The sequence below is a fragment of the Oncorhynchus tshawytscha genome, linkage group LG05, assembly GCF_018296145.1.
Source record: "Oncorhynchus tshawytscha isolate Ot180627B linkage group LG05, Otsh_v2.0, whole genome shotgun sequence".
Lineage (NCBI taxonomy): Eukaryota > Metazoa > Chordata > Actinopteri > Salmoniformes > Salmonidae > Oncorhynchus > Oncorhynchus tshawytscha.
The window spans coordinates 60,050,081-60,074,578 of record NC_056433.1 but is presented as its reverse complement, the minus strand read 5'-3'; the positions used below and the strand labels follow the sequence as shown (position 1 = coordinate 60,074,578).

Sequence of the window (24,498 nt, the reverse complement as noted above, 5' to 3'; positions counted from 1 at the left end):
TTACTCAATGCCGACCAATCTTTCTAGCTGATTTACATGCTGAAGCTATGTTGCGCTTGGTGACCTCTGACTGTTTCATCCTAACATCGTTGGTGCCGACGTGGATAGCAATATCCCTATACTCTCTACACTCGCCAGTTTTAGCCAGCACCATCTTCAGATTAGCCTTAACATCGGTAGCCCTGCCCCCTGGTAAACAGTGTATGATCGCTGGATGATTCGTTTTAAGTCTAATACTGTGGGTAATGGAGTCGCCAAATGACTAGGGTTTTCAAATTGTCAGAGCTAATGGTGGGAGGCTTCAACGTCTCAGACCCCGTAACAGGAGGAGTAGAGACCAGAAAAGGCTTGGCCTCTGACTCCAACTCGCAGCTTAATGAGGAGAACTGGTTGAAAGTTTCTGTCGGCTGAATGAGCGACACCGGCTGAGCATTCCTACATTATTTCCCTCCAGAAGCCGTGAGAAGGTTGTCCGGCTGCGGGGACCGTGCGAGGGGATTTATACTACTATCTGTACTTACTGGTGGCACAGACACTGTTTCATCCTTTCCTACACTGAAATTACCCTTGCCTAACGATTGCGTCTGAAGCTGGGCTTGCAGCACGGCTATCCTCAACATAAGGCAATCGTTCTCCTGTATATTATGAGTACAGCGACTGCAATTAGAAGGCCTCATGTTAATGTTACTACTTAGCTTCGGCTGGTGGAGGTCCTGACGAACCACGTCCAGATAAAGCTTCCGGAGTGAAAAAGTTGAATGAAGAAAAGTAGAGCGAAAAAGGGAAAAACTAAAAATATAAACGTTAATTAAAAAGTAAAAACCGTAAAGTTGTCAGGTAGCAAAGTAAGGTTAGCAGCAAAACGCACAGCAGCACGTAAACATGTCTGTAAATTGTGACTGGAAATGACAAAAAAAGAGTGTCCATGACAGACAGCCATCATCCTCACACCATCAACCTAACAACATCATCCTAACACCATCATCCAAGTTCCATAATCTCAACACCAACAACCTAACACCATCATCCTAGTACCATCATCCTAGTACCATCATCCTAGTACCATCACCCTAACACCATCATCCTAGTACCATCATCCTAACACCATCAACCTAACACCATAATCCTAACACCATCACCCTAACACCATCTACCTAACAACATCATCCTAACACCATCATCCAAGTACCATCATCTCAACACCATCATTCTAGTACCATTATCCAAGTACCACCATCCTAACATCCTCATTCTAGTACCATTATCCTAGTATCATCATCTAACACCATCATCCTAACACCGTCATCATAGTACCATCATTCTAGTACCATCATCTAACACCATTAACATTACACCATCATCCTAACACCATCATCATAGTACCATCATCCTAACACCATCATCATAGTACCATCATCCTAACACCATCATCATAGTACCATCGTCCTAACACCATCATCATAGTACCATCAACCTAACACCATTAACCTTACACCATCATCCTAACACCATCATTCTAGTACCATCATCTAACACCATCAACTTTAAACCATCATCCTAACACCATCATCATAGTACCATCAAACTTACACCATCATCCTAACACCATCATCATAGTACCATCAACCTTAAACCATCATCCTAACACCATCATTCTAGTACCATCATCTAACACCATCAACTTTAAACCATCATCCTAACACCATCATCATAGTACCATCAACCTTACACCATCATCGTAGTGCCATCATGTGGGGATAGGGCACGACATCACCTTTTCCCCCTCAGGAGACTGAAAAGATTTGGCATGGGTCCCCAGATCCTCAAAACGTTTTACAGCTGCACCATCGAGAGCATCCTTACTGGTTGCATCACCGCCTGGTATGGCAACTGCTCGGCATCTGACCGTAAGGCGCGACAGAGGGTAGTGCGTACGGCCCAGTACATCACTGGGACCAAGCTTCCTGCCATCCAGGACCTAAATACTAGGCGGTGTCATAGGAAGGCCCCAAAAATTGTCAGACTGCAGTCACCGAAGTCATTCATAGACTGTTCTCTCTAATACCGCACGGCAAGCGGTACCGGAGCACCAAGTCTAGGTCCAAAATGTTTCTTAACAGCTTCTACCCCCAAGCCATAAGACTGCTGAACAACTAATCAAATGGCCACCCAGACTATTTACATTGAACCCCCCCTATGTTTTTACACTGCTGCTACTTGCTGTCAATTATCTATGCATAATCACTTTACCCCTACCTACATGTACAAATTACCTCGACTAACCTTTACCCCTGCACATTGACCCTGTATATAGCCTCGTTATTGGTATGTCATTTTCTTGTGTAACTTTTTGATTACATTTTTTTACTTTAGTTTATTTAGTAAATCTTTTCTTAACTCTATTTCCTTAACTACTTTGTTGGTTAAGGGCTTGTAAGTAAGCATTGTATTCGGCGCATGTGACAAATACAATTTGATTTGATCATCCTAGTTCCATCATCTTAATAGCATCAACCTAACAGCATCAACCTAACAGCATCAACCTAACAGCATCAACCTAACACCATCAACCTAACATCATCAACCTAACAGCATCAACCTAATACCATCAACCTAACACCATCAACCTAACACCATCAACCTAACACCATCAACCTAACATCATCATCCTAACACCATCAACCTAACACCATCAACCTAACACCATCATCCTAACACCATCAACCTAACACCATCATCCAAACAATCTAACAGAGACATGATAGAGATATAGAAACAACACACTCAAATCAGTCTTGCTCTGTCAGATGTTTCTCAGTCAGAGCGGTTGTGTCCTCTGTTCCTTCTCTAGGATCCGCCGGGCCTGTCACTATGTGGTGAACCTGCGTTACTTTGAGACATGCATCCTGCTGGTGATCGCTGCCAGCAGTATCGCCCTGGCTGCAGAGGACCCCGTGTCAGCCACCTCTAACTGGAACAAAGTGAGAGCCAGTCTGGTCACTGGGCTTTACATGGACTCAACAGATGGCTGTTTTCCTCGCTGACCTTGAGCCTCACTATTCTAACTGTCCTTCTCCACAATGGTGGCTAGGCTATTGTCTTTGGTGTGTGGTTGCTTTTGTTTTGCTTTGTTTTCCTCTGCTGTGTTATCTTTCTCTCAGCATAACGAGGGGTGCGAACGTGCGCCCACTGACGGGGATTGTGTCTGCGTCTGACACTCTATCTGATCTATATTAGAGTTGTCACTCTCTGCTCACACTGAGGAGCCAGATTGAGGAGAGGAGGGTGTTGTGGGGTGTAGAATCATCACATCACATTCCCTACAGCTGCCTCTGCTTTAGCCTCTTCATACGACAACAAACCAAACAGATAGCACATCATTTTTTTTGATGCCATTGTTTTGTATGTGGTTACAGAAGTTCCTTCAAGTAAAAACTCATCCTTGGGAATGTGTGCCTGGGGTCTCATATCTGGCCCTGTACTAGCTGAAAGACTAAATGAAAGCATTAATTAAACTGCTTTGTGAGGGTCTCCCACGGTGACTTAATGGGGGGACTTCTCTGGATGTTGGTGATTGAGGCAGATTGAGTTGGAAGTGAAATGGGCCTGTGTGATATGCAAGGAAGATAATCAAAGCACATATTCATCAGAAGGGCACCACTTAAAAGCATCGTCTTAGAAATAAAAGGCCTTCGGGGTAAACGTAATCAATGTGACCATTAAAGAGAGAAGTTGGTTTCCTAAAAGCAAAATATGTCCCTAGTTCAGTGGTGAAGAACAGATGCAGCACATTAAACATAGTGTCTCAGAGTCTCTCTCTGGTCATAAGTGCTTTTTGTTCTCCTGTAATGTATGAGCTAATGGCAAATAATTAAATGTTCTTCATCAACCCCTGGAGTCCAATATTGTGATTAATGTATTAATATATTTGTCTACTTTTTACCCCACAGGTTTTGCGTTACTTTGACTACGTGTTCACAGGTGTCTTTACATTTGAAATGATAATAAAGGTGAGTTATTCAATCAGCAGGAATCCTGTTTTAAAACGGTGTCATATTGACATGACAGTGGACATACCATACTGTAGTGGTGTCAGTTGGATTTGACAGATGGTACATGAACATGTTTGCCATAAGCTGTTACCCACTGGGCACACACTGGTTGAATCAATGTTGTTTCCATGTCATTTCAGTGAATGACGTCTGTGCCCAGTGGGTAGTCCAGGGAAAATGTAATGTCAGATAGACAGAATGTACAGTATTTTGCTAATTAACAGTGAGGCCACCCTATGCCAATATTTAGTGCTGTTTTCAAATGACTTAATAAGATGTGTATTTGACAGATGATAGACCAGGGCTTGATTCTCCATGACGGCTCCTATTTCCGGGACCTGTGGAACATTCTAGACTTTATCGTGGTGGTCGGAGCTCTGGTGGCCTTCGCCCTCACGTGAGTCATGTGACCTTGCATATGTTATAACTTCCTGTGTAGTGGTTTGTGTAGTGTACAGTGCTAGACTGTAAACTGCCAGTGTAGCTTGACTGGATTGGACATAGCATAGTTTTTCACTCTGTTTTGTGATATACATGTTTTTCCCACCCTGAGATGTACATGTTCAGTATCATGTCTTTCTCTCTGTCGTCCTCTGCTCCTGTGGATTGTGTTGCTGTGGGACTGCCAGGAATGTGTTGGGGTAAAAACACTTTCTTCACTCCCTTTCTTTCTGCTCATTTCTTAACAGTTGTCAACAGCATCCTGTCTTTCCTCTTTAGTGCTATGGAAAAGTATTTGCCCCCTTTCTAATTTTCTCTACTTTTAAATATTTTTGATACTCAATGTTATAAGTTCTTCAACCTAAACCTAAAATTAGAATAAAGGAAACTGATTGAACAAATGACACAAATATTACATACATCTTTAATTGATTTCATAAACAAAGTTATGCAACACCCAATGCCCCTGTGTGAAAAAAGAATTGCCCCCTTACACTCAATAACTGGTTGTGCCACCTTTAGCTGCAATGACTCCAACCAAACACTTCCTGTAGTTGTTGATCAGTGTCTCACTTCACTGTGGAGGAATTCTGAACTGCTCACATGAACTGCTCGTGTCAAGTTCTGCCACAACATTTGGGATTAGGTCTGGACTTTGACTAGGCCATTCCAAAACTTCAAATTTGTTGCCTTTTAGCCATTTTCATATAGACTTGATTGTTCGTTTTGGATCATTGTCTTGACCCAGCTGCGCTTCAGCAACAGCTCACAGATGGATGGCCTGACATTCACCTGTAGAAATATCTAATACAAAGCAGAATTCTACTCTACCACCACCATACTTGACCGTTGGTATAAGGTTCTTACTGTGGAATGCAGTGTTTGGTTTTTGCCAGGCATAATGGGACCCATGTCCTCCAATAAGTTATACTTTTGACCCATCTGTCGATAGCACCTTCTTCCAAGGGTCTTGCTGATCATCCAGGTGCTTTTTGGCAAACTTGAGTCAACTTTTTGGACGAGGTGGGTCCCATTTATGTCTAGCGACGACTTGCCTTAATAGAAGGAATGATACATTCTGCTCTGTATCAGTGAATTCTACAGGAGAATGTCAGGCCATCTGCAGCTGGGTCACGCAGCAAGTCAATGATCCCAAACACACAATCAAGTCTACATGAAAATGGTTCAAATGCAACAAATATTGAGATTTTGTAATGGCCTAGTCATTCCAGACCTAATCCTAATTGAGATATTGTGGCAGGACTTGAAACTAGCAGTAGCAGCAGAGTTAAAGCAGTTCTGCATACAAGAGTGGGCCAAAATTCCTCCACAGCGATGTGAGAGACTGATCAACAACTACAGGAAGCATTTGGTTTCATTCATTGCGGCTAAAGGTGGAACAACCAGTTATTGAGTGTAAGGGGGCAATTACTTTTTCACACAGTGGAATTGGGTGTTGCATAACTTTGCTAATTAAATAAATAAAAGTAAGTGTACTTTTTTTTGTTATTTGTGAACTCAGGTTCCCTTGATCTAATATAGGTTTTGTTTGAAGATCTGATAACATTCAGTATCAAAAATATGAAAAACTGAGAAAATCAGAAAAGGAGAAAATACTTTTTTTATGGCACTGTATCTCTTTCTAATCAGAGATGTAAAGTACAGCAATACATCTCCTGTAATATGGTTAGTGTTGGAGTGAGTTTATCAGGTCTTCATTCGATGTGTTTTTACTTGTAGAAATAATAAAGGACGGGACATCAAAACCATCAAGTCTCTTCGGGTTCTGCGTGTCCTGAGGCCCCTGAAGACCATCAAGAGACTACCGAAACTTAAGGTAACCTTTTCCATTTGCTTTCTCAGCAATTGCTTCCCATGTTAACAGTGCCTGCCCCAGTCAACAGTTGGAGGGATAGACTATACAGGGCAGCTCTATCAGGCTGTTCAGGGTTTATCAAGGCTGCAGTACTGTCTATGTGTGTGGTATAACGGTATCAGGTCAGTAGCCACTGCCACACATCCATTTTGTCACACCTATTTCCACATGAGGGTTTCCAGGCAGCAGAGAATCAGCTAGAGAAAAGATTGATAGATGAGGTGATAAACCTGAGCGTTCGAGCATGAAAACAGTTTGTCAAGACTGAATTTCCCAAACCTCACACATTCCATTTCTGCTGGGGGGGTGTATCTGTCAAGGGGAATGAGGAAATGAGTCCGACTGATATCTGTGTGAGTGGACCAGGGAGTCAGTCAGTCAGCTGATACCAGACACACTGCAATCAATAGACCTGATTGTCCTGGGAATGGAAAGTGAAATAAAGATCTACAGGGTAATACAGTCCTCTTCCAATCACTCATGTAGCAACAACAGTTTGGGATCATATTGGACAAGTGTATGCTATTTATACTGAACCCTGCCACAGGGTTCAATTCTCGGGCCGACTCTTTTCTCTGTGTATATCAATGATGTTGCTCTTGCTGCGGGCGATTCCCTGATCCACCTCTACGCAGACGACACCATTCTATATACTTTCGGCCCGTCATTGGACACTGTGCTATCTAACCTCCAAACAAGCTTCAATGCCATACAACACTCCTTCCGTGGCCTCCAACTGCTCTTAAACGCTAGTAAAACCAAATGCATGCTTTTCAACCGATCGCTGCCTGCACCCGCATGCCCGACTAGCATCATCACCACCCTGGATGGTTCCGACCTTGAATATGTGGACATCTATAAGTACCTAGGTGTCTGGCTAGACTGCAAACTCTCCTTCCAGACTCATATCAAACATCTCCAATCAAAAATCAAATCAAGAGTCGGCTTTCTATTCCGCAACAAAGCCTCCTTCACTCACGCCGCCAAGCTTACCCTAGTAAAACTGACTATCCTACCAATCCTCGACTTCGGCGATGTCATCTACAAAATGGCTTCCAACACTCTACTCAGCAAACTGGATGCAGTATATCACAGTGCCATCCGTTTTGTCACTAAAGCACCTTATACCACCCACCACTGCGACTTGTATGCTCTAGTCGGCTGGCCCTCGCTACATATTCGTCGCCAGACCCACTGGCTCCAGGTCATCTACAAGTCCATGCTAGGTAAAGCTCCGCCTTATCTCAGTTCACTGGTCACGATGGCAACACCCATCCGTAGCACGCGCTCCAGCAGGTGTATCTCACTGATCATCCCTAAAGCCAACACCTCATTTGGCCGCCTTTCGTTCCAGTACTCTGCTGCCTGTGACTGGAACGAATTGCAAAAATCGCTGAAGCTGGAGACTTTTATCTCCCTCACCAACTTCAAACATCAGCTATCTGAGCAGCTAACCGATCGCTGCAGCTGTACATAGTCTATTGGTAAATAGCCCACCCATTTTCACCTACCTCATCCCCATACTGTTTTTATTTATTTACTTTTCTGCTCTTTTGCACACCAATATCTCTACCTGTACATGACCATCTGATCATTTATCACTCCAGTGTTAATCTGCAAAATTGTAACTATTCGTCTACCTCCTCATGCCTTTTGCACACATTGTATATAGACTCCCCCTTTGTTTTCTACTGTGTTATTGACTTGTTAATTGTTTATTCCATGTGTAACTCTGTGTTGTCTGCTCACACTGCTATGCTTTATCTTGGCCAGGTCGCAGTTGTAAATGAGAACTTGTTCTCAACTAGCCTACCTGGTTAAATAAAGGTGAAATAAAAAATAAAAAATAAGTTAGAAGTCAGCGTTAAGGGCCTCCCGAGTGGTGAAAAGGTCTAATCAAATCACATTTAATTGGTCACATAGACATAGTTAGCAGATGTTAATGTGAGTGTACTGAAATGCTTGTGCTTCTAGTTCCGACAGTGCAGTAATATCTAACAAGTAATATAACACCACAACTACCTAATACACAGAAATATAAAGGAATGGAATTAGAATACATATATGGATGAGCGATTGCAAGTGGCATAGACAAGGTGCAATAGATGGTATCAGATACAGTATATACATACAGTATGAGATGAGTAATGTAAGATATGTAAACATTATTAAAGTGGCCTTATTTAAAGTGACTAGTGATCCATTTATTAAAGTGGCCAATGATTTGAGTCTGTATGTAGGCAGCAGCCTCTCTGTGTTAGTGATGGCTGTTTAACAGTCTGATGGCCTTGAGATAGAAGCTGCTTTTCAGTCTCTCAGTCCCAGCTTTGATGAACATCTAAGGCACTGCATCGCATGTGTAGCCTGGGATCGAACCAGGATCTGTAGTGACGCTGCTGGCAGCAACCGGGAGACCCATGAGGCGGCACACAATTGGCCCAGCATCATCTGGGTTAGGGGAGGGTTTGACCGGCTGGGTCGTCCTTGTCCCATTGCACTCTAGCGACTCCTGTGGTGGGCTGGGTGCAATGCACGCTGACATGGTCACCAGGTGTACAATGTTTCCTCTGACACATTGGTGCAGCTGGCTTCTGGGTTAAGTGAGTTTTGTGTCAAGAGGCAGTGTAGCTTGGCGGTGTCCTGTTTCGGAGGACACGCGGCTCTCGACCTTTGCCTCTCCTGAGTCCATATGGGAGTTGCAGCGATGGAACAAGAATGTAACTACCAATTGGGAAAAAAAATTAAAATATTTATATAAAATAAAAGTAAGCCTCAACAAATCCCTGGCTAACTGGACGAAAGCTGAACCCCCACAGTTTTAGCGTATCACTTTCTTTGACTCTCTTTTTCAATTGCCTTCCCTCATGCTTCATCCTCTGCCTGTGTGTGTAGGCAGTGTTTGACTGTGTGGTGACCTCTCTGAAGAACGTCTTCAACATCCTCATCGTCTACAAGCTCTTCATGTTCATCTTCGCTGTCATCGCTGTGCAGCTGTTCAAAGGGAAGTTCTTCTACTGCACAGACGGATCCAAAGACACAGAGAAGGACTGCCAGTAGGTGTCTGCTGAGCTGCCTGTATACGCTCATACACTGGGCCTTACAGAACACTAACATACTGTAGTTGTGGTGGATGGAGACCTATTGGAGACCTACAGTATGGTTATGTATTTTACTGCTTCTTTGTCCACTGAATGTCTATTGTACACTGTGTGTCTGTCTCTTCCTTTCAGAGGCTTCTACATTGACTATGAGAAGGATAAAAAGGAAGTGAAGAGAAGGGATTGGAGGAGACATGACTTCCACTATGACAACATAGTCTGGGCCCTACTCACTCTGTTTACTGTCTCCACTGGGGAGGGCTGGCCACAGTAAGTCTCACTCTCTCCATACACACTTTCCACTATGTTACAACAACACCTTGTGGACTAGTGGTTAGAGTGACCTGCCTGAGATAGAAAGGTTGGAAGTTCGATCCCTAGCCGAGTCATACTAAAGACTGCAATAGACTAGCGTTCTGTCCACGGGGTGTATTTGTGCCTCACACTACAGAAACACTATGAGCAGTTCTGACTCGCACAAGACTACTTTCTTTTACTATGTCACTACTGTACATAAGTTAGACTGAAATATCTTTCAGAAAGTCCATTGCTGAGTACACTGTGGTCTGTCTGTGTGTCTGTCCAGGGTCCTGCAGCACTCTGTGGACGTGACAGAGGAGGACAGAGGTCCCAGCAGGGGCAACAGGATGGAGATGTCCATATTCTATGTCATCTACTTTGTGGTCTTCCCCTTCTTCTTTGTCAACATCTTTGTGGCTCTCATCATCATCACCTTCCAGGAGCAGGGAGACAAGATGATGGAGGAATGCAGCTTGGAGAAGAACGAGGTGATGGAGTCACACACATACACAAACACACATACACACACACACACACAAACACAGTGAATCATAAAACAAGCTAAATGGAACCTAGACATTCCTTTTTAACTGTAGACTTTCCAGTGATAATCTAGAACACACCAGCTCAGTGTATGTGTTATTGATATGGTTTGCTGGTGGAATGTAGCACACACATCAAAATTACCCCGTCTGCGCTTTTAGATTTAACTCGCTCAGTCTTGACAGGTTATTACACAGAGGAGCACACTGGCTCATGGAAAATGCCTGGTAAATATACAGGAATAGTGAGATTTCCCCTCCAGACTCACATAGTCTCTCCCACCAGGTATCCCTCAGTCAATATTGACCAGAATGTTCCCAGCAGTCCATACAGCAGTGTCTCTACTTCAAGGAGAAAATATAAGGACTTTCCCAGAGCTAACCGCTTCATGCTTATTCCCAACAAAGTGTTCTTCAACTTTCCTTCGTGTGTGTTTTCCCTTACAGAGGGCTTGCATTGACTTTGCCATAAGTGCCAAACCCCTGACCCGCTACATGCCTCAGAACAGGCAGACGTTCCAGTACCGCCTCTGGCACTTTGTGGTCTCCCCCTCCTTCGAATACACTGTGCTGGCCATGATTGCACTCAACACCATTGTCCTGATGATGAAGGTGTGGATAATGATCACATTCAAACAATACACTGAACTAATCCCATTTGTAAAGCAGAAGTCTAGTCCCTGTGGTGCAGAAGGTATTATGGCGCCTGTAGCTGTAGCTGATTGGGGTTGTAAGATGCATGTCCCTCTGCTCTGTGCTGTTCTCTAGCTAACGGTCTGGTTTTCTTCCATTCCCGTCCTTGTGAGCATTCAATTTATTCCAAGAAAAGGCCTTCAGTCAGACGGAAGGAGAGGATGACTCAGCCTCTATTAAATATTGATCTATATCCACCGGCTAGTATTTAACATGGCCTCGTTAACTCTGTCTGTACAACTCAGAGGAATGACTCCTTTTATAGCCTCAGCTTAATGTTACGCTATTTATGTATCAGAGGAAATCTGCTATGAACCTGTGGCCATAGATCTACAGTTGTATGGTGATTGAGCAAGATGGTCTGTGTTTAGGTTCATTGTGTTATTTTGGGTTGTCTGTGCATCCCAGTAATTTGGGGTCATTCCAATGGTGTTTAATGGTGTCTCTCTTTATCTCCTATATGGTGGTAGTATTACTCTGCCCCACCAGCATATGAGGCTGTGCTGAAACACCTGAACACAGCTTTCACTGTGCTCTTCTCTGTGGAGTGTGTCCTCAAGATCATGGCCTTTGGCTTTCTGGTGAGGAACAAGTTAATGCCTTACTGTCCATGACATCATGATCTGATCCTGTTTGCAATGCTACTAACATCTACTGACTGAAGAATGGATGTGTTCCCCTCTTCTTCAGAACTACTTTCGAGACACTTGGAATATATTTGACTTCATCACAGTTTTGGGAAGCATCACAGAAATAGTGGTAGACTTGCAGGTAACAAAGCATTACTGAATATCAATCAATGAATGGCTGATTGTGTCAACATTTCTATACAGTGCACTGCTACTGAGCTGTAAACATACTCTCTCATCTCCCTGAAGTCAATTGAGACCTTCAACATGGGTTTCCTGAAGCTGTTCCGTGCAGCCAGACTGATCAAGCTGTTGAGGCAGGGTTACACCATTCGCATCCTGCTCTGGACCTTTGTCCAGTCCTTTAAGGTCAGCTCCACGCACAGTACAGTACAGCACTGGATAGGGACACATAACACTGAAGGTGTGTGTGTGTGTGTGTGTGTGTGTGTGTGTGTGTGTGTGTGTGTGTGTGTGTGTGTGTGTGTGTGTGTGTGTGTGTGTAACATCTGTTACTGTGTCATGACACAGGGTTTCTCTTTCAGGCTCTCCCCTACGTTTGTCTGCTCATTGCCATGCTCTTTTTCATATATGCAATCATCGGAATGCAGGTAAGGTGTTGCTCACACTCTTTATCTATTCTGCCACTTTCTAAGTTTGTCATTGCATGGTATGAATCTGTCTGTATACAAGACTGAGTCAGGACATATCTCATGATATATGCCTGAATATTCCTCAAGGTTTTTGGAAACATCAGACTGGATGAGGAGACTCACATCAACCAACACAACAACTTCAAGACCTTTTTTGGTGCTCTGATGTTGTTATTCAGGTACAGTTGGATATCCTTCATGTGTCACACAGTGGCAAACCGGGGCTCATTTTCAGTCACTGAACGACACACCGCTGTCTGCCTGCAGGAGTGCCACGGGGGAGTCGTGGCAGGAGATCATGCTGTCATGTTTAGGGGGGCAGAAGTGTGAGCCAGACCCCTTAGCTCTAACATCAGACCACGAGGAGCGCTGTGGAACTGAGTTTGCCTACTTCTACTTTGTCTCCTTCATCTTCTTCAGTTCATTTCTGGTAAGAGTCCTACTCTGACTCATACTGTCCTACTCTGACTCCTACTGTCCTGCTCTAAAAGTCCTACTGTCCTACTCTAAGAGTCCTACTGTCCTACTCTAAGATGTATACTGTACTACTCTAAAAGTCCTACTATCCTACTCTAAGTCTACTGTCCTACTCTGACTCCTACTGTCCTACTCTGACTCCTACTGTCCTGCTCTAAAAGTCCTACTGTCCTACTCTAAGAGTCCTACTGTCCTACTCTAAGAGTCCTACTGTCCTACTCTAAGAGTCCTACTGTCCTACTCTAAAAGTCCTACTGTTCTACTCTAAGATGTATACTGTACTACTCTAAAAGTCCCACTATCCTACTCTAATAGTCCTACTGTCCTACTCTAAGAGTCCTACTATCCTACTCTAAGAGTCTACTGTCCTACTCTAAGAGGTCTACTGTTCTACTTTAGAAGTCATACTGTCCTAACTCTAAGAGTCTTACTGTCCTACTCTGAGTCTTACTGTCCTACTCTGAGTCTTACTGTCCTACTCTAAGAGACCTACTCTAAGAGTCCTACTGTCCTAGTCGAAGAGTCCTACTGTCCTACTCTAAGAGTTCTACTCTTACCAGAAATTAGCGGAAGAAGTTGAAGGAGACACCTACATGCATATATATTTCACTTTCATACACACATACTGTAGTTCCTTGTCTATGACCTCCTCTAATCACTGTTCAGATGCTGAATCTGTTTGTGGCTGTAATCATGGACAACTTTGAGTACCTCACCCGGGATTCATCGATATTGGGGCCTCACCACCTGGATGAATTTGTTCGTATCTGGGGTGAATATGACCGAGCTGCTTGGTAAGTCAGAGGCCCAACAGCAACAGAACACATACAAAGTAGCAGCACATATGTGAATTATCTACTATTTTACAGTTATTCTAATGTTACTCCCACCTACTTACAAAGACCACCATATAGCCCTAATGTCCAAAACATCTCATGATATGAAAAGTATTGCATATTTGGCTAATTGCTGTCTATTGTGTCCTGATGCTTTGCTTTCCAGGTTATTTATCTTAGGGCAATGCTGGCACTTCGGCTCTGGTAAACTTCAGCAAAGCGGAATCTCTATGTTCATTGTTAACTACATAAATGTATGTTCTTTCCAGTGGAAGGATTCACTATAAGGAGATGTACAAAGTAGTACGCACCATTTCACCTCCCCTGGGCTTTGGAAAGAACTGCCCCTACAGGGTGGCCTACAAGGTTTGGCTCCCCCACCACTATCCCTCGCTCCCTCAACCCCTTCCTACGTTGGGATCCTTGCTCTGCCCCCCGCCCCCTCCATTCCTCTCTACCAGTTACTACTACTGCTCTATGGCCTGCTTGCACTGCTGGAGGAGGCCAGCTCTGGCTCTGCTCCAGGCCAAAGAATGACTGGGCTATGGCTTCAGGATACAAAGAGATGGGTGTTCCTCTAACCTACAGAACATTATGCACTTCATTCTGTAGATGCAGAGCAATGAGCTATTGGAAAATGTAGTGTAAAGTTAACAACTACACAAAATCAGTTTTCTGTGATACCCTGGCTCTCTGTGCCTGGTTGGATCTGGTACCTCTGGGTTAGCTGACTGGTCCTAGAAGGACGAAAAGTGTTATGGTGGTGACTTCATGGCCTACTGTAAGTCCCCCCCTGACAAGTGTCAGCAGTACAGGTTTAGGATGTGATGTAAGTATCTGCCAGATCCACAGAGGACCCTACTGTCATTCCTTTGGTCATGTTAGATTTCTTCTGCTCCCTCTTTTCTATGCCAGGTCTGCATAGAAAGACCACAACCTGATCTTATCATTTTCCTCTTTCTGTGTAATGCCATTGAATAACCCTCTTTCTGATATCTCTTCCCTTTTACATATTCCTTTCTTCCTCCATTCCTTGGGAATGCCTTCCTTGCACTTCCTCCTCGTCATCTGCCTTGCTCCCTGCCTCCTCCCCAGCGGGCGTATTCATTACACTGACATGTATGAAATGCTGACCCTCATGTCGCCACCTCTAGGCCTCGGCAAGAAATGTCCATCCAAAGTGGCTTATAAGGTAGACCAAAGACAGACAGGCAGAGTTTCTATGTTAGGTCAATGGAGACGGCAAACTAAAACCTTGCTCTCTGTCATACCGGATCATCCCAATTCCAAATGAAGTGTGGGAAATGGCTGTTGTTGTCTATCGTATCGTAATGTGTCGCTTGTTCAACTGTAAGAGAATCTACAATGGTGTTTTTTGATTGGTGGATGACAATACGTACTGTAAAAAGAAATAAGCATTGTGCTTTGGTGTTTTCTTTTTTTCTATTGGTTTGCATCTTGGCAGAGAACTGACTGAGTAATTAATTTATGTTTTGTGTGTTAAGAGCTGTCTGTGGAGTAAATGGCTTTTACAGTCAGTAAGAATGCAGCTGTTTTGAAACGGGTGCATAAACCTGACATATACTTCATAGAGCCACACTGTACAGTGTCAGAATGTCATACAATCTTCCTCAATCAGTGTTTCTTGATGACTTCCTATAAGTATATGCATGTGCCTTCTGCCCTTGCACTCTGTTGCTTTTTTTCACATATCATTTCCCTGTCATTTATTTTGTGATATGTGTGCATGTGCAATGGCAGAGATGCACCTACCCTCTTTGTGCATGCTGTGTTGTGAGAGTCTCTTGGCTGTTCTTACTATGTCATTCTTATTAGAGTATTGTCTTATCACATGTGTTTTTATCCTTATATTGTAAGTTTAGCTTAAACAGTGAAAACATATTATCAAGTAGAGACTTGAGTACTACATTAAGACTGCAGATGGCTAGCTCCTCCCATTTGCATCATTTTGTCTCCTGTTTGATGAGATATATTTCCTGCTTCCCCCTCTGTCCCTTCCATGGACACCCTCAGAGGCTGGTGCTAATGAACATGCCTGTGGATGAAGAGATGTCGGTTCACTTCACCTCCACCCTCATGGCCCTGATCCGAACCGCCCTCGAGGTGAAGATAGCCAGAGGTCAGAGGTCACTAGCTATCATGCTATATACTTAGTATAACCTTGTTGTTTTTCTCTACTTTCTCCACACACTGTTGATCAATTTCCTCCATAAGTTGCATGCTTGATCTGCTGTTGTTGTGGTGGTTCCAGGAGGGGAGGACCGAGGTCAGATGGATTCAGATCTACAGAAGGAGATAAGTGTCATTTGGTCACACCTTTCACAGAAGACCCTGGACCTGCTCGTCCCCATCCACAAAGGTGACAGTCAGAATGTATGGTCCCACTGGCATTAGTCAATGTAATTGGACTATTTACTCCAGGAGTTATGAATTTCAAAGAATTCCAAATGAGTGACATTATGCCATTGGTCTTCCAGCCAGTCATATGACCATTGGGAAGATCTATGCAGCCATGATGATCATGGACTACTACAAGCAGAGCAAAGCCAAGAAGCTCAGGCAACAGCTGGAGGAGCAGGTATATACCTCTATGTATAGTATAGTTAGGAAACCACCTCCTCTTAACAGTAGTTTGCATACTCACATGCTGTACCTGTTTCATCTTCACCCTCTATAGAAACACGCTCCCATGTTCCAGCGTATGGACGCGTCCTCTCTGCCTCAAGAGATCCTCTGCAGTGCCAAAGCCCTCCCTTTCCTGCCCCACAGCCCTGGATCTGCCCTGTAAATATGTTATTTTACTCATGAGTAGGGCTGTTGTGCTGACCGTATTACCCCCACACCGGCAGTCATGAGTCATGACCGCAGTAAAATTCCACGTGACCGCTACCCATCCCTGTCGCGGGATCATTTTCGTCAGCAACCGCTGAATAGCATAGCGCAACAGTCAAATAATATTACAAAAAAATATGAATATTCATGAAATCACAAGTGCAATATTGCAAAACACAGCTTAGCCTTTTGTTAATCCACCTGTCATCTCAGATTTTGAAATTATGCTTTACAGCGAAACCAATCCAAGCGTTTTGTGTAAGTTTATCGATAGCCTAGCATAGCATTATGTACACTTAGCATCAGGAAGCTTGGTCACGAAAATCAGAAAAGCAATCAAATTAACCGTTTACCTTTGATGATCTTCGGATGTTTTCACTCACGAGACTCCCAGTTACACAACAAATGTTCCTTTTGTTCCATAAAGATTATTTTTATACCCAAAATACCGACGTTTGTTTGTCGCTTTATGTTCAGAAATCCACAGGAAAGAGCGGTCACATCAACGCAGACGGAAATTCCAAATAGTCTTCATAATGTCCACAGAAACATGTCAAACGTTTTTTATAATCATTCCTTGGGTAGTTTTTAAAATATATATTCGATAATATATCAACCGAGTGTGTAGGTCTTTCAATAACAGCGGGAGGAACAATGGAACAACTCTGTGGCGCAAAAACTCACTCTGAGAGCCCCCACCTATCCACTTACGCAATGTGATCTTTCACACTCATTTTTCAAAATAAAAGCCTGAAACTATGTCTAAAGACTGTTGACACCTTAGGGATGCCAGAGAAAAAGGAATCTGGTTGATATCCCTTTAAATTGAGGATAGGCATGCAAAGGAACAGAAGGGTTTCAAAATAAGAGGCACTTCCTGATTGGATTTTCCTCAGGGTTTCGCCTGCAATATTAGTTCTGTTATACTCACAGACAATATTTAGACCGTTTTGGAAACTTTATTCTAATCTGTCAATTATATGCATATTCTAGCATCTGGTCCTGAGAAATAGGCCATTTACTTTGGGAAAGTTATTTTTCCAAACATAAAAATAGTGCCCCCTAGCTTCAAGTTATGGTAATCACCTCTTATGCACTCTGGACATGCTTTGACAGTACCCAACTTGCTAACTACCATCAGATCCTACTGGCCTGGTACTCAGGGCCCTCTAACATCATCACAAATGCAATTTAAAATCACAACAAACACTTATCATCAAAACAGTATAGTGCTTTTAAAACTGACTTCACTGTGATGATCAGTTTGAAGACAGAAGTTCAACAGCAGGTTGCATTAAGTGTAAAACATGGTAGTTGTGGATGTTATTTCAAAGCCTAATATAATGAAATGGACAGTGCTTTCTAAGTTGATGATTCATTCAAAACACCTATACACATATTAGAGCATATACATGTGCATAGATTTATGTGCTCAAGCCTGGGGAAAAAAACTGAATAAAATTATGATTGTGCGGTTATACAATATATAGCCTACCGCATATTACCCATGGCAGAAAAACATAAAACAAATCTGATTTAAAATGTCTGGTGCATAATTTGTCTGGCCTATACTTTAAAATTAAACAAATTAGAGTAATCGCCTTTGAGAGTGGTTACCTTATGCTCTGCTCCAAAATGTCTATCCATGATTCTGGTAGAGAGCCCTAGGCGATGCTGTTGGTTCATTGTGCAGGGCAGGGCAGCTTACAGGTAGCCTACAATTAAAGTTAATTTGTATTTGATTTTGAATAGCCTAGTAATAGGGATTTAAAAAAAATATTTGTATAATGAATTGGGTGGCACATGACCTTTTAGCTACAGAATCTCTCACCACCGTGCGTTTCCATCTCCTCCTCTCTCCTTTATTCCTTTCTCAAGCATGCAGAGGGGCTGTCAACAGTTCAGTGAAATATGTTTTGTTTGCAAAAACATGTTACCATTGATGTTCCCGAACAGATTTCATTCACTTGGTATCCCAAATCAAGCACTGGGTAGCTGCAGGAATAGGGTTGGATAGCCCATTGCATACAGAGTTTGGGCTGAATATCACCTGTCACACAGCAAGCGCATGCTCCTCAAACAGTGATGCATGGAGTGAAATAAGTTTACTTATATGTATTTCTCAGCTGCTCATATTAAGCATAGCTCCGCTATAAAACCAAAGTAGCCTACCGGACCAGTGGGAAAGCACAGGGCCTCCATTCGCTATTCCAGTGCATACAGATGACATGTATTTTTATCATGTCCTTGTTCCTGCCCATTTCATAATGGGCCATTCTAAATCCGAACTCATTTTACATATTAGTAAAGACAAGATTATATTGCTTATAGCCGCATCATGCAGCCTATATATGTTTTCATTTCTAAGACATTCTAAGGTTTGTATCTAAAGTTGCCAAATAACTCTAATTCTTGTGTATAGGAGGACCTGTTTCAAATGATTTTTATGCTCCGGAATGGTCAAAATATCTTATTTTATTCTCCTAGTTCAATTATATTCTTCTCACTATAAAATCATATAAAATAATGGAACAGGACTTATAAGCATATCTTGTAAGCTAAATGAACAAGCCTACAGCTTATGGCGCACAGCCAGAAAACATACAGTCTGTCACGGCCGTTGCTGGAAGAAGACCAAGGCGCAGCGTGGTGAGCGTACATTTTCCTTTTTATTTCAAAATGTCGCCAACAAACCCACAAACGAAAAAACAACCGTGAAGCTTACAGGGCATTAGTGCCACAAACAAAGTTAACTACCCACAACGAAAGGAGGGAAAAAGGGCTACCCAAGTATGGTTCCCAATCAGAGACAACGATAGACAGCTGTCTCTGATTGAGAACCATACCCGGCCAAAACATAGAAACACAAAATCATAGAAAACAAAACATAAAATGTCCACCACAAATCACACCCTGACCAAACCAAATAGAGACATAAAAAGGCTCTCTAAGGTCAGGGCGTGACACAGTCGGCCTACTCCTATTCTGTTTTCTGAAATACATTTTCTTCATATCATAATGTTTCTTTATACTTGGCTAAAATATATAATGGAATTATTGTGAAGGTGTATATTAAATTGATTTATTATACTTTTTAAATGTAGATGTTCCAAAGGTGTTCATCGGCAGCTTGTATGCCACTCATATGCGTGGAGGGCTGGAGATGCTAAACACGTTTACATTAATTAACAGTCAATTACAGTGAGACCGACTGTCTTTTTACATTGACATTTTAGTCATTTAGCAGACTTACAGTAGTGAGTGCATACCTTTTTTTCCCATACTGGTCCCTCATGGGAAATGAACCCACAACCTTGGCGTTTCAAGTGCCACGCTTTACCAACTGAGCCACAATAACCAGCTGCATGATAATAACCGTCTGACAAAATGTCATGACCGTCACAGCCCTACTCCTGAAGTCCCCGATCCTGTGTGTGCGTGCCTGTAGATGGAGTTAATAGATATGTGTTCATCCTATATAGGCATGCCTCTCTGAGCGTCTGTCTGGCTTCCTATCTGTTCCATCAGGACCAGAGGAGGATTTGTGGCCTTGAGTCCCATATCCCCTCAGGAGATGTTCATGCAGCCCATGTCCCAGGACTTAGAGGACAGAGAGGAGGACTACCACAACTATCACCACCACCACCTGCTCCACCACCAGCTCCACACACTGGTAAGGACTTGGTCTCAAGTACTGTAACACCCCCATGAACACACTCACCCAACGCACTATAATCAAAATCAAATCAAAGTTGATTCATCACGTGCACAGTTTACAGCAGGTATAAACGGTGCAGTGAAATGCTTACTTGCAAGCTCCCTCAACCAAGCAGTACAATACATTATGTCACATTGTATGTTAAATGTATGTATTACTGTGTTACACACTTAATGGGGAAATAATTGTGTTATTATTACAAACATAATGCATGAGTAGACTTTTGATGGGTAAACCTCCAGTGAGATAGGATGGAGTGAGAAGGGTTGCATTATGGTCTGGTAGGCTGTGGTTGTGATCCAGAGAGATGGGGAGGAGAGGAGTGGGGGTTGAGGCTGTCTCTCCCAGGAGAGGCAGCGTCTGACTGGACTCACTCTGACTCATCTACTCCCCCATCCATCTCTGTGTCACTGTCCAGCCAATTAGCTGTCTCTATCCACCAATTGTTACCCAAGAGGCCCGGCCCAATCAATATTCGGTATTTTGACACTAGTTGGGTGGGGGGTGGTTGTGGGAGGGTGTTGATTTGTGATTTGTGTTGAAATATTTGATGTATGGTGCCAGTATATTCTGATTCATCATCAAATCATCATAGCAATTAGACCCAGAACAGATTGGTCACTCATTTGTGAGTCATGCACACTCTTACCTTACACTCAAAGTCATTCAAACACACACCTACTTTAGTTAACTCTACACAGTCCAAGCCAGTTCTATCTAGCAGAGCTGGATTGCAGTCGATGATACGGCTGTCTGGCCCCTTCTGTGTCATTCTCAACTTCACCATGGCAATGTCTCACCATGCTGTTCACTCCACACAGTGTCCCTTGTTTAAGGCATTTATCACTACTCACCCATTTCTTTGAATGGTATCATAATTTCTCCGCCATAGGCTTTGATGAACCATGCGTATTATGCTTATTTTTGCAAGATTGTTGTGATTCTGCTGAGTTTTGGCACTGTGGGGAGTGTGACTTTGACGACATGAAAGCGTGTGACTTTCTGTAAGTGTGTGAATGGAACAGGGACAGAGACGGCGGCTTGTCTCTGGTGGTTTGGTGTCAGCACTCTTCTCATGGTTTTGTGGTTTAATTATGCTGTGTTGGTATTTGGCACCTTTGTCATCAACAGAGCTATATGCCATATGGCACTTCCATCCATCTCTCTGTTCTTTGAGCAGCTGTACCGAGTTATGTTGGAGGATACTGCTCATATTTCGTGGTTATGGTTTCTCAGCTCTTCTCAGCTCTTTAGTGAAGAGTGGGGCATTTTGGTTTCCTGCATGCCTGTGACTGGTTCTTGCCTCCGCTTCATGGCTTTCAGTTATTCAAGCTCCATTTTAAGCTTTAAGCCGTTGTTGCGCATGTAGACACTGCCCCCTTCTTTCCTTCAGCCCCTCCTATCTGCCCTGCCCCGCCTGGTTGTCAGCCCCTCGTTGACAGTGGTACTCCTACCCACAGTACTTCTGAGCACTCCAGACAGTCACCACTCACACAGATTCACAATGAATAATGAAAAATGAATACATTACACTGCCAACACACAGTGCTTTGGCTGCCGTTGTGCTCAGCCAGTGCTTTTGATCTGAATAAAGAGGGTGTACGGCTATTCGATAGCAATACTGTACAAAATCTCAGTCAGCATACTACATCTGCTTGTGACGTGTTGGTACAGTAGCCCTCTGCTGGTCCTCTGACGTCATTGCTGCCAACTCTGTTTTCACACATTAGAACTCTGCTGTGTTTCTCTCTCCTCCTTCTTTCTCTGACTATATAGGTTCCGGAGCGCAAAGAGTTTAACCGCAACCTTTGCCCCACTAACAGGCAGGATGACCCACTCAGGGTGCCCGGGCGGGCAGTCTCTATCCGAGCCTCCTCTATGCCTCGGCTGGCTGTAGACACACAGGTACCTGTTACTGTATAGCCCCTCACCTCCCCTCCTCTACCCATGGGGCCTCAGAGAGAACAGGACCGAGGCAGACAGCCTCTGTGGGGGCTTCAGAGGGACTGAACACTGGAGCAGTGCAGCCACATATATACAGCAATCAGCCATGAAGTGGAGGAGGATTGGGTGTTAACTAGGTTGCTACAGTATATACATCTGATTTCAGCTGCTACCTTCAATGGTTGTTGACAGTGTGGATGGCGTACTTTGATGGTTTCTAGTTAATCCTTGCGTGGCAAACATGTCAGTGTGCCATGTTTCCCAAACGTTGTATTTTTAGTCCATGGTAATATGGATAGTGGCTTTGGGTCCTTGAAAAGCACAATATAAATACCATGTGTTAAACATGGAATGTGTGTTGTGGATGAGAGAAAGTCTTCTGCTCAGAACTCAGATTAGAACTCCACACACTTTCTACCCTCTCACATTCTCTCAACCAAATGTATATGTGTGTATATGTCTGTATATCTATATGTGTGTGTGTCTACTGTATGTGTGTATGTGTTTATCTGTGTGTGTCTAGGTGGGGACAGACAGCAGCAAATCAATGAAGCGCTCCTTCTCCACTATTGGGGATCAATGTGTGAATGGCCTGTGGCAGGAGGAGTACTCTCTGAAGAGGGTCAGTCCTGACCGTCTGAACAGACCACGACAGAGGAGCATCAGAGGTATACTACACACAGTAACAGTCAGCCACTGAGTTTAAGTGGCATCTTTTCCTTCACTCTGGTTAAAGCTGGAATGTTTTCAATATGCCTCTGCTTAGGGTCCATTCACTGATCCTGACCCCTTTCATACTTTAAAACCATTGAAGAATAGTAGAAGCTATCAGTTTCAGATGCCCCCTGATGGCTGTGTATTTACTATACTGTGTTCCTCTTCATAGCTCCCTTCTCTCCCCCTACCTCTCAGGAATCAGGTGCAACCTCAGGGAACCAGTGGATCATGAGCGGGGGCGCTCCAAAGAGAGGCGTCACCTGCTGTCTCCCGACGTGTCCCGCTGCAACTCTGAGGAGCGGAGCCAGGACCCGTCACAAGAACGCAAGCAGTCCCGTTCCCCCAGCGAGGGACGCACACATGCCCTCCACAGACAGGTGAGTGTAGGCCCTGAGCCTATTATTATTCAATTCCTGGCTTTATCTATCAAACACTGTCCCTACTACCATTGAAGCTTGGTTTATGTGTGAGGTCTCTACTCTCTGCAGGGCAACACTTCAGGCAGCCCAGACCTGTCCAGCACACCCCGCGGCCGGCGCCAACTCCCCCAGACGCCCTTGCGGCCACGCCCTCACATCTCCTACTCCCCCCTGGTGTGCCGAGCCCACCTCTCCCCCCCTGCTGCCAGTGAGGGCAGAGCCCGGACCCAGGAGGCCCCCGGAGAGACGGAGGATCCCTCGTTGCGGGAGGAGGGGGAGAGGCTAGCCCCAGAGTCAGGAGCGGGGGTGGGGGTGGTAATAGGGGTGGGTGGCCCAGGGTTAGGGGTCAGTCACCCGCACCACTCACCTCACCGGTACATCTCGGAGCCGTACCTGACCCTGCACGAGGAGTTACACAGCCCAGACTCCTCAGGCCTGGATGAGACTCTGACCTTCGAGGCGGCCATTGCAACCAGTCTGGGCCGGGCCAACACCATCAGCTCTGCCCCCCAGCTCAGACACAACTGGCAGGTCCCCAACGGACACTTCCATAAACGCCTGGGTCAGGCCAGCTCTGTGGTTGCCTGTGAGCTCTTGAGTGACACGGACGAGGATGACCGCTGTTAGGGCCGGGACTTGTAGAAGAAGAGCAGGAAGATGGACAGCAAAACTGGGTATCAGAAAGACAGGGGTCCTCAGTTTGAAGCACACTGTCAGGTCGTGTACTGAGTGTGCATCTGTACGTGTGTGTATCTGCACTCTTAGAAAAAAGGGTTCCAAATGAGTTCTTCAGCTGGCTCCCGAGTGGCGCAGCAGCCTAAGGCATTGCATCTCAGTGCTAGAGGCGTCACTACAGACCCTTGTTTGATCCTGGTTTGATCCCGGGCTGTATCACAACCGGCCGTGATCGGGAGTCCCATAGGGCGGCGCACAATTGGCCCAGCGCCGTCCTGGAGGATGTGGCCGGGGTAAGCTGTCATTGTAAATAAGAATTTGTTCTTAACTGACTTGCCTAGTTAAATAAAGGTTCAATAGGATAACCCTTTTTAGTCCCAGGGGGGGAACCCTTTTGGGTTCCAGGTAGAATCCTTTTGGGTTCCATGTAAAACCCTCTGTGGAAAGGGTTCTACATGGAACCCAAAAGCATTCTACCTGGAACCAAAAAGGGTTCTTTAAAGGTTCTAGATAGCACCTTCTTTTCTAAGAGTGTGTGTTTGTAGGAGTGCAATATGTTTGCCAAATCAACAAGA

The 24,498-nt window shown here is 44.1% G+C and overlaps 1 protein-coding gene across 8 annotated transcripts in view; it reads left to right on the top strand.

Moving 5' to 3' along the window:
* The window catches only part of LOC112251023 (voltage-dependent R-type calcium channel subunit alpha-1E), a 115,800-nt gene extending 91,722 nt beyond the window's left edge, over window positions 1-24,078 (top strand). For 3 of the 8 annotated variants that reach the window (XM_042322182.1, XM_042322181.1, XM_042322177.1), the window contains 26 exons: window positions 2,852-2,981; window positions 3,951-4,010; window positions 4,343-4,449; window positions 4,682-4,693; window positions 6,234-6,330; window positions 9,262-9,422; window positions 9,600-9,737; window positions 10,054-10,255; window positions 10,757-10,921; window positions 11,473-11,583; window positions 11,693-11,773; window positions 11,881-12,000; window positions 12,177-12,242; window positions 12,372-12,463; window positions 12,552-12,714; window positions 13,428-13,555; window positions 14,693-14,789; window positions 15,632-15,737; window positions 15,870-15,977; window positions 16,096-16,196; window positions 16,296-16,402; window positions 19,979-20,123; window positions 21,945-22,073; window positions 22,636-22,780; window positions 23,025-23,206; window positions 23,318-24,078. In XM_042322182.1, the coding sequence (XP_042178116.1) occupies window positions 2,852-2,981; window positions 3,951-4,010; window positions 4,343-4,449; window positions 4,682-4,693; window positions 6,234-6,330; window positions 9,262-9,422; window positions 9,600-9,737; window positions 10,054-10,255; window positions 10,757-10,921; window positions 11,473-11,583; window positions 11,693-11,773; window positions 11,881-12,000; window positions 12,177-12,242; window positions 12,372-12,463; window positions 12,552-12,714; window positions 13,428-13,555; window positions 14,693-14,789; window positions 15,632-15,737; window positions 15,870-15,977; window positions 16,096-16,196; window positions 16,296-16,402; window positions 19,979-20,123; window positions 21,945-22,073; window positions 22,636-22,780; window positions 23,025-23,206; window positions 23,318-23,875 (3,511 nt within the window). In that variant the 3' untranslated portion in view covers window positions 23,876-24,078. Of the gene's footprint in view, window positions 1-2,851; window positions 2,982-3,950; window positions 4,011-4,342; window positions 4,450-4,681; window positions 4,694-6,233; window positions 6,331-9,261; window positions 9,423-9,599; window positions 9,738-10,053; window positions 10,256-10,756; window positions 10,922-11,472; window positions 11,584-11,692; window positions 11,774-11,880; window positions 12,001-12,176; window positions 12,243-12,371; window positions 12,464-12,551; window positions 12,715-13,427; window positions 13,556-13,866; window positions 13,964-14,692; window positions 14,790-15,631; window positions 15,738-15,869; window positions 15,978-16,095; window positions 16,197-16,295; window positions 16,403-19,978; window positions 20,124-21,944; window positions 22,074-22,635; window positions 22,781-23,024; window positions 23,207-23,317 lie in introns of all 8 variants that reach the window. The other 5 variants (XM_042322183.1, XM_042322178.1, XM_042322184.1 and 2 more) reach the window with 3 other exon arrangements.
* Window positions 24,079-24,498: the final 420 nt, after the last annotated feature.